At 38.3% G+C, this 10,302-nt stretch overlaps 1 protein-coding gene across 1 annotated transcript in view; it reads left to right on the forward strand.

Moving 5' to 3' along the window:
• The window catches only part of LOC127857108 (uncharacterized), a 51,912-nt gene extending 42,070 nt beyond the window's left edge, over positions 1-9,842 (forward strand). Inside the window, exon 11 of the mRNA XM_052393463.1 lies at positions 927-9,842. Within this exon, the coding sequence (XP_052249423.1) occupies positions 927-4,768 (3,842 nt within the window). The 3' untranslated portion in view covers positions 4,769-9,842. The remainder of the gene's footprint in view (positions 1-926) is intronic.
• The last annotated feature ends 460 nt before the right edge of the window (positions 9,843-10,302 follow it).

The following is a 10,302-nucleotide window of genomic DNA, read 5'->3' on the forward strand; positions in this document are numbered from 1 at the left end:
CCCCACTAACGAAGTTTAGGGGGTATATAGGAGTGAGCTTGTCTGTCTGTCTGTCGGTCCGTATGAAGTGTCGGCTCTCTAATTCAAGTAGTTTTCATCCGAGCTTCCAAAACTTGGTCAGAAGTTGAAACTAGATGATGTCTAGGCCAAGTTCGAACATAGGCAATGCCAGGTCAAAAACTCGGTCAAGGGGTCACTTAGTGGGTTTTAAACATTGAGCATGGTGTCCGCTCTTTTTTTGACAACATGCAAAATATTCTGTGTCAATGCGGCATGTGTGGGTATTCGTCACGTCTGTCACAAAGCTCTAGTAATGCATATGTTGCTGCCCTTTTTTATGGTTCTAAAACACATTTGAGGCAAGTCAAATGTATTAAGGTTAAGTATTGAGTATATATATAAACATTGATGATAAATAAAAAGCTTTTAAGGACAGGGGTGTACTGTCATAGTATTGCTTGCTCAGAGTGAAACTTAATCCTTTGCATGCTGGGAAATTTGTCGTCTGCTAAAATGTCGTCTGCTGAATTTCTAAAATTAGCATTTTCTTCGATATTTTTTAAAGATTACTATCGGAATAGCAAACAGTTTGGATCCAGATGAGACACCACGTTCTGTGGCGTCTCATCTGGATCCAAACTGTTTGCAAAGGCCTTCAAAATTGGGTTCCCGCACTGAAAGAGTTAACAATCAAATGCAATTTATCAGAATCAAATGTGTTTATGTTTGTGGCCAACACAGTACTTTATCTATTCCAATTGTTATCAGTACCAGTACTTTAATTAAACAGAATTTACCTCATCACATAATCTTATAACACAATAGGTTCTCTGATTCAGATCCTTAGCCTTTTTATTTTTAGAGAAAAGTAATAAATTCTTGAGCTTAAAATTCAAATCACGACCTTTGACCTTGTATAATTTCAGGTGGTGAGGCCTACCTGCCCATGTCTCCTACGGTTCAGAGCCAAATTCCCATGGATGCCCTGAAACCTGCCAAGGTGTACAGTTACCTCAGTGACGACTCAGTTGCCGAGCTCCCAAAACGGGCGTACTCGGTCGGGAGTCGCCCGTTTTCAAAACAGGTCTACAAGCATCATCAGAATCCGGAGACGCTACGACGCCAGCCCCTTGATAGTAGCAAGAGCAGCAGCGCTCCCCATCTGATAGCTCAGAAGCAGCGGGGAGGGGCTGGAGCGATGCATGAGGGGGGCTATCCTCACAATCCTGATGGCTACCAGGCCTACCCTCCAAGCCCACTTAGCATGTCCATCCGTTCAGAGGACTCTGACAGCTTTGTTGAGATGGAGTTTATTCGTCCACGCACTGCAAGCGACAGCTACGGTATTCGCCCGCGCGCGTCTAGTTTTGGGAAGCAGCAGGTGTTCACGCCCCATCGACCTCGCTCCTCCAGTTATGGTCAAAGTTCAAAGGGCGTGCTACGTCACATTGTAGCCAATGTAATGAGCCAAAGGAATGATTCTTTTGAATCTATTGGGAACTCTTCCATGGATTACTCTGGTAAGAGGAGTTCCCAGGAATCTCTTAGCAAAGCGTCGAGTTGCTCCAGAAATTCTTCAAACGACTCTTTAAAAAAACTTCAAAATGATGAATCCGGGCTAAAAAAAAACTTGAAAGGATCTGATTATATTGACATGGATTTTGACAAGCATTCTTCGTGTTCCCCTAGCGTTTATAGTGCAATATCTCCTCAACCAGACATAGCTGGTTACGTTGATATGACCGTAGGATCAACCCCAAAGTCCCAGCGAGGTCTTTCACCCTGCTCCTCCAATCACAGCCTCGGTTCTTCTCCAGCCTCTTCTATTACCCAATTCAACAATCAAGATAAAACTAACAGTGGTGCCAAAGTGATTAAGGCATCTGGAAAACCGGTTCAGAAGTCTGTTAGTAAAAGTCCTGGCCCAGCTGGGGTAGGTTTCACCGAGAACCAGCTCACAGTGGCTAGGTTGAAACTGGCAGACAAACGATCCCCATCAAGTTCTGGAAAAGAATCTGAAGACGAGAGTTATGTCCCTTTCAAGCCCAGTAAAGCTGTGACTATTGGCACCTCGCCCGTGGATATGCATCATAGAGGGTCACACGATTGGGCGATGATGTCATCAAACAAGCATTCTAAAAATCACCATGGATACAGCAAGTCATATGACTCAGCTATGATGAGCCCAGAAGCAAACCTCATTGTAGGAGACCCAAAAGTGTTTAATCATAGAAGCAGTGGTAAGAGAGACAATAGAGATAGAGATGATGACAGTTTTAGACGAAGAACAAATAGTAACAAAGAAAAACGGGTCAGCTCGCGACAAGTTTATTTGGCAGATAAGTACCATTTTAAGCCTGAGGTTAAACCACCCAAAGAGAGAAGTTCAACTTCAAGTCTCCAGGACAGAGTGTCAAAAGGTCAGAGTCCTGTTTTAGATAGAAGAATTGAATATATTCCAGACAATGATATTTTTTCTGACAAGTATTTTGAGAAAGATGAAGAAGCAAACGATAAAGAAACAAGTGCCATTGGAACTGATATTGAAGAAGGTTATCTGGAGTACTTGCCTGGAGAAATTTTGCCTGTAAATGAAGTGCCTCTCTCAAAACGACGTGGGTCAAGCTTGAAAGAAAAATTGAAGATAAATTCAGTGATCAAAGACACAAAAGACGCTGTTAATAAGACAACAAAGGATGACATTAAACCAGAGCCAACCAGAAGACAATTTCCTGACAGAGAATACTGTGAAATTGAGTTCCCTGACCAAACAACAGTGAGCAATTCAAAGAGTGCAAGCAATGACATTGTGAAATGTTCAGATAAGAAAGGTGCAGTAGCTGATGCAGGCCTAGAAACTTCCAACACAAAGGATTGTAACTGGGAGACCAAATCAAGAGAGTCTGTAATTTCCGAAAAGAAACCAGACTCTGATTACATGGAATCCGATCCAGCACCCCTAACTGTGTTCGGTTTAACACCAGAACCCTCTACCTCTGTAAAGTCTAACAAGAAGATAGAGTCTGATGACTTTTCTTACATCGATTTTGACCCTGAGACAGATAGGAAAAGATTAGCTGCAAGCATTGATAGCAAGGAGTGTAAGAAAGATGTGACAATCAAAACCCCAGGGCGGTTGCAGTCATTTATTTCTCATGACCTTGACACTGATGAGAATAAAGATGATGAGATATTTGAGATCACAGACTCAAAAGGTATTGAAATTCTAAGCCAATCTGGACCTAGGAAATCGTCCACTCATTCTTCTGATGGTGTTTCAGTTCTGGAACGCAGGAATAGCAGCAAGGACTCGCCTGCGTCTCCTAGTAGAGTCGGAGCTAAGCCTGAGTTGAGCAAATCAATGTCTCAACAAAGTATGGAAAGCGTAGGACCAAGTTGGGACACATCCAGTGATTTAAATTTTGCTAGGAAAACGTCACATAGTAGTGTAGGGTCTATAGGGTCTAATCGTAAAGGCTCACAGGACAGCGTGTCTAGTCTGAGGCTAAGCTCTCAAAGTTCTCAAGAAGGCAGTGTGAGTTCAAGGAAACTTTCAGAGGACAGCAGAGGAGGACTTTTACGAAAAAGTTCTCAAGGGTCGCAGGAGAGTATAGGCTCAGTAAGGTTGTGTATGCTCGACAAAGCTCAGGGAAAGCTTGTTATGAAATCTTCTTTTCCAATAGCCCCAGAGGGTAAAGAGGTACTTGACGAGGGATACTGTGACATTACCTTTGAGAAAGTGAAAGAAGAGAAAGAAAATGCAGTCAATAAAGAGATTGAATGTAGAAGGACACATCACAGGTCTGGTAGTGACTCAAGTAATAACAGTGACAGAAGTAGGAAAATCTTTGAAGGAATATCAACCGAGTCCTCAATACCTACCCCAGAATCTATAAGATGCTATATTGATGATAACAGTTGGGATGGTATGCCGGTACCTGAGAAGCCTGTGAGTTTTATTTCAGAAGAGAGTTGGCAGCCCGAAGGGGCAGTTGGAGGTAAGGATATTGGTTCACCCTTGAAGCAAGCCCTCACAGGTCGAAGGTCGTCACCTGGTGTTGTCAAGGATTCTGCATCAGTGGAGTTGCTCAGAAACACGGTACTGACCCGGGGAGTCAGTAGCAGTCAAGCCAGTCTGCAAGGTTTTGGTGTAACGAGGCAGACAAGTGCCCCTGTCGGCCCTCCCAAGTGTAACAGGCTGAGTAACGAGTTACCCGTGCACAGTAGAAACCGTAACACTAGTGCACCAGCAGGGGTGGGGCTACAGTCTGGCGGTGGAACAGGAGCAGAGAAAACCGCAGCCGTCCAGGCGAATTTGGAACCTTGCCAAGACCCGCAGAAGCAAGCAAAGAGCATGCCCTGCGTGACCCTGCCGGTTGTTGATAAGCAATTGGTTGCTTCAGATCTCTCAAAGGATTCTGCATCACACGCTAGCAGGCATAGTTTCACGGATTTATCCCAATATGAAGAGATGACTTTTCCCGCCAGCAATTTGTCCCAACACGCTTTCCTGACGCGATGCAGTTCACAGCAACAGCTCCACGATGGCGGGGCGAACTCGATGTCTGATTCTAGCGAGTTACAGTACGCAGACCTTGACCTGATGAGTTCGAAGGAGAACCTTGAGGACAAGTGTCGAGTGAAGAGCCGACACACTTCCTCCAACAACGACATCGTCCAGGGCTCTGTGCCCTACGCACAGATCGATTACCAGAGGACTGAGACTCTGAAACAGGACAAAGACAAGGATGTGAAATTTACAATTTGAAGTTAGAGTGTAGATATGAAAGTAACCTTTTACTTTGCACACTCGGATGTAAAATTCACACTTTTGTGTTCAATGCAAACACAAAGGGGATAGAACCCATGACACCCTGGTAGCAAGGCGGACACAATATCGACTAAACCACAGCGACTTTTGTGTTTGGCATTCGTATATAAAATTCACCTTTTACTGGGCACATAAGCATGTGAAATTCACACTTATATTTGACAAGGGAATGTGAAATCAAGCCGTAAATGTTATAGTAAAATCAAGAACTTTTTCTGTTTTTATGTCACAATGGACATTAATTCAACATTTTAATGAGATTCACTAGGATTCACATGCATTCACTAGGATTTGAAGTTTCTCTTTATTGGGGCACAATCGGAAATAATATTCATATATTAATTTTTAAGTTAAGACAAAGTAAACCATGTTGGTAATTATTTGTTTTTTTGCTAATTGTTAGGGGAGACTAATTTTGTCAAAAAGCTTACATTTAACCTCCTTGCTAAAAATATTTGAAATTGGTTTATTAAAATATGTGTTGTTAGCTTATGAACATATTGTTTTATGTGTTGTTCTTAGAAATGTTTGTGTTACAAGAGTTTTTAGCTACTTAAAAATAATTAGATAGACTTGTGGATGTGTTTATAACAGTCATGTTATATGTAAATACAATTAATGCACCGGGTATTATTTATTCAAATTGTTGTTATCCTGAAATAAAACAGTTAATGAAAATTCATGATAAAATTTGTATTAAAATATAACTTGCATTCTAACATACATATCATGGTATATAAAGCTTCCTGGAATCTTATTTATTACCATTTCAAGAATGGTCAACAGAGTAAAATACACCACCAAATTAACCCATTTATGCCTAGCGTCTAGAAAAAAGGTCTTGGCAAACATCGTAGACCCAGATGAGACGCTGCATGATGCGGCGTCTCATCAGGGTCTGTGATCTTTCCTTAAAGGAATTTCTGTAAGAAATATTCTTAATATTGAAATAAATATACTAGACATCCCTAATTTTGGAATAAATTGATCCAATTTAGAAGGATGGGAGAGTCCACTAGGCATAAATGGGTTAATTGAGAAACATAGATTTGTGTCTCTCATTAATCACTGGTATCTGCAGGTGATTGTATTTGTTGTTGTGACCAGCCCTACCTCTGACTTGTGGGTTGTGAGTTTGATTAAAACATGAAATGCACTGAGACATAAAAACATAAGAACCATGCTCTGCGAAAAGAGGGTTTAATGCTTAAGTGTCCAAACAGACTTTTCAGAGACTAGACTTTCCACGGTTCTACAGAAAGTCTCTTCAAATAAAAAATCCAGTTAAGGCTAATAGTGTCGTCCCTGATTAGCCTGTGTGGACTGCACAGGCTATCTGGGACATCACTTTACGCACATGCATTAAACCCCCTTTTCACAGAGCAGGGCTCATATTTATTAGTACGGCTAACTACTGTTATTTATAAACATTTACTCAATCTAATAAGGATTTTATTTTTATTACCAAGAGACACTTTGTTAAGGTTTAGCGTTATTAAGTACTATTTTCATTCATGATACATGCATTTCCTATTTAAATAAGGCATTCATATTGAGGCAAGCCATGGCAATTCCTGTTTCAAGTCCCTTCTTTACTGTTCAAATTCCTGAGTATTTTGACATGATGTTTTCAGTTGTTCCATAGCATTGTGGCTGGTTTTTGGCCTTTCTTGTAATTGTTTGCATAGACTTTCTGCTCAAATTCTTCTTTTCAACTGGCGTGTATTTACCCTTTCCCACTCAGAAGCAAATTGAAAATGGCTATGTGCAAACAGCATAAAACCAGAACAGCCTGCGAGTAACTCGCAGTCTGTTCAGGTTTTATGCTTATTTGCTTCTCATAAATATCTAAGGGTTGAAATGAAGCCTTCAAAACTTGAATACAGTTAGAAAGGTCTTTAATTAAATGAAGCCTTTAAAACTTGAATCTAGTTATACAGGTATTTAATTAAACTCAAATTTCTAAGGGACTACAAACACATAAAAATACATATCTAAGTAGGAAAGGGTTAAGAAGGAGTTATTTCGTTTTAGCTCAACTGGGCAAGCTCATGGTGAGTTTATGTGATCATTATCAATATTTATAATGTTTACACTCTTAAGACCACAATTATTGCCAAATCATCGCAACATTTTGTCAGAGCATTTTTCCCAGTGATGCAATGTATCTCAGAATACTTCAAAACTTGGTAATATGTGGTCAAAAATTACTGTACTACATGTAGGTCACTAAGTCAATTTAAAGAAAACACTTGTGAACTATTCCTTATGTAGTTTATATAGTAAACAAATTGTGACTCTTTTAAGTCACATTTGTTGCTCAGTTCAAAACTGGGTCGCATGGGGCAAAATCTAGGTAACTAAGTTTGATGAAATATTAGGCTTGGAAATGCTAGAGGAGGCCACATTATTGCCTAATTTACATGAATCTTGGTCAGAACAATTCCCTGGATGATATCTCTGCCACTTTGAAACTGGGTCATGTAGTATTGAAAACTATGTTTCTAATGAAATTAAAAAAATGGATTGTGAACATTCTAGTCCATATTTATTTTTAATCTTTATTATATTTGGTTCGAACATTTGTCCGCATTACATCTCCTCCTTGTTTAAAACTGGGTCATTCTGATCAAAATAAAAGAAAAAGCTTATGCACATTACGAAGGCAATATCTTTAATCTTAATTAAACTTGCTGAAAATATTTGTCCCATTGATATCTCGGCTGAGTTTGGAACTTTGTCACATGGTATCAAAAACTAGGTCACCAGTTTAAATTATTTTGAAAGCTTGCAAACTAAAAATAATAATAAAAGTAATTAAATGCCAAATTTCTTGCGAAATCAATTGCATACAATATGTTTTCTAATGATTTCTGCGTTCAAAAATGGTTCTTGAAACATCAAACCCTCTTGTTTGCATAATAAAGTTCTCGCTATTTGTGCATTCTACATTTGTATATTCAGCATCTTGAATTATGCTGTTGTTGATTTAACCCTTTGCATGCTGGGAAATTTTTCGTCTGCTAAAATGTCGTCTGCTGAAATTCTAAAATTAGCATTTTCTTCGATTTTTTTTCAAAGAATACTATCAGAATAGCAAACAGTTTGGACCCTGATGAGACGCCACGTTCTGTGGTGTCTCATCTGGGTCCAAACTGTTTGCAAAGGCCTTCAAAATTCAGTTCCAGCACTGAAAGAGTTAACATTACATGTATTAGTGGTTTCAGAAGATATTATTGTGTTTACAGTACATTATCAATCAACATCAGTTGATGTTTTCTAAAGCAAAAACATTAATATAACTTGTAAATGTCATGATTTAGATAGATGTAGAAGTATTATACAGATATATGTTAATACCTGTGCATAATTGTCCCCTACCGGTTTCACCGGAGGGGACTTCTGGTTTGCGCTCTGTGTGTCTGTCAGTCCATCTGTCTGTCACACTTTTCTGGATCCTGCGATAATTTTAAAAGTTCTTCATATTTATTCATGAAACTTGAAACATGGATACATAGCACAATGGACATTATGCACGTCATTTCATTTTGTTCCTACGTCAAAAATTCTGGTTGCTACAAATAGTTAAAAAAAATTTGACAATGGTTGAGCCGGTAGGGGACATATATTGCTTGGCAATAGTCTTGTTTGTTACACTTCTAATTGTATTTTCTTGTAATCTTTATGGCTGTAGAATGCTTGCTCATAGCTTTGACAAAGAGCCTGTTATTGCATGCTTGCGTTGTTCATATCATTACAGTTAGATCAATTTGTATGCTTAGGTCTGGGAATGCTTTTTACAGAACATTATGTTGTTTTATTTTAAAGAGTTCTGTGTTTTTAAAATCAGATATTGTTGTATAAGCACGCATTATATTATGTTGGTGTTTTTAAGAATTAAAGAAATAAGTCTTTATAAAGACTTTTATGATTGTTGTTTATGTGGTATTTTACATGTTTTCTTGCTTGCAAAGAAAAGGAATGATGCATGCAAACTGGTTATCCATAAATTAAAGTACCATATCTACATTTAATTGTTTTTGATTTATTGATGTTCATACAAAAGTCAAACCTTGATGTCCATTCTGAATAAAGCCAACAAACATTTTTAACCCTTTGCATGCTGGGAAATTTGTCGTCTGCTACAATGATGTCTGCTGAATTTCTAAAATTAGCATTTTATTCGATTTTTTTCAGAGAATACTATCAGAATAGCAAACAGTTTGGATCCTGATGAGATGCCATGTTCTGTGGTGTCTCATCTGGGTCCAAACTGTTTGCAAAGGCCTTCAAAATTCGGTTCCAGCACTGAAAGAGTTAATGTTTTATTCAGTAATGATGTTTGTATAAAGGCATGGTTGACAATCCTTAATTATCTTGATACTATACACCGCCTGTGTGCTGCAAATGTGTGTTTCTCTTTCCTGCAATCAACTACCTCTTCAACAGGGTACTGATTTCTATCTTTATTTTGTTTATGGGCTTTTCTGGCACTTCTACCATATTGTAGTGAAAGACTAATGTTGAGATTACACTGACTTTAATTATTATGGGAAAAAAAGACCAGAAAAGTCATACTTTCTGTATGTTGTCAGTGAAATACTTGTATGACAGTTTTAATAAATTGTTAAGGTTTAACCATATTATTCTATTTAGCATAGTATAGACACGTGTGCCACATAAGATAATGGTAAAGTAATGGTTTGTAATTATAACATATATATATTTGATGTATTGGTTATATTCGTGTAAATGTTGCATTATTCAAAGGGTAATTATATTAATAATTATTTGTGAATCCAAACATAATAATGCATGTAATAGTGTGATTTTAATTACTGATTTAAGAGATAAATGTATATACACATTTGCATAGCGTACCCTTGATGTTGTTGAGATGTTAGTGAATGAGTATTTTATTACTATTGTTAAAGGTACATTGAATGTACATCTCTCTGTTACAGCTTATATTGTTTGTATCATGATGAATAAAGGTCATCAATGTTTTGCACACCTGCGTTGTCATTAGTCATATTAACCCTTTACCACTTAGATACGTATTTTTACGCATTTGTAGTCCCATTGAAAGTTAAATTTAATTAAAGACCTTTCTTACTAGATGAAAGTTGTTAAGGCTTCATCTCCAAACCTTAGATACTAATGAGCAGCAAACAGCATAAAACCATAACAGACTGCGAGTTACTTGCTGTTTGCACATTGCCATTTTCATTTTGCTTCTGAGAGGGAATGGGTTAAAAGTACATGAACCTTGCACTGTGAAAACGGGGCTTAATGCATGCGCGTAAACTGTTCAATCACATTAATCCGGACTTAGCAGCGACCATATTTTCTGAGGTTATGAAGTTTTTTGTTTGAAGGAAGTCTCTTCTTACAAAAATCCAGTTAAGGCGGAAAGTGTTGTCCCTGATAAGCCTGTGCAGACTTCACACGCTATTGTGAAAAGTGTACAT

Source organism: Dreissena polymorpha, chromosome 14, assembly GCF_020536995.1.
Source record: "Dreissena polymorpha isolate Duluth1 chromosome 14, UMN_Dpol_1.0, whole genome shotgun sequence".
NCBI lineage: Eukaryota > Metazoa > Mollusca > Bivalvia > Myida > Dreissenidae > Dreissena > Dreissena polymorpha.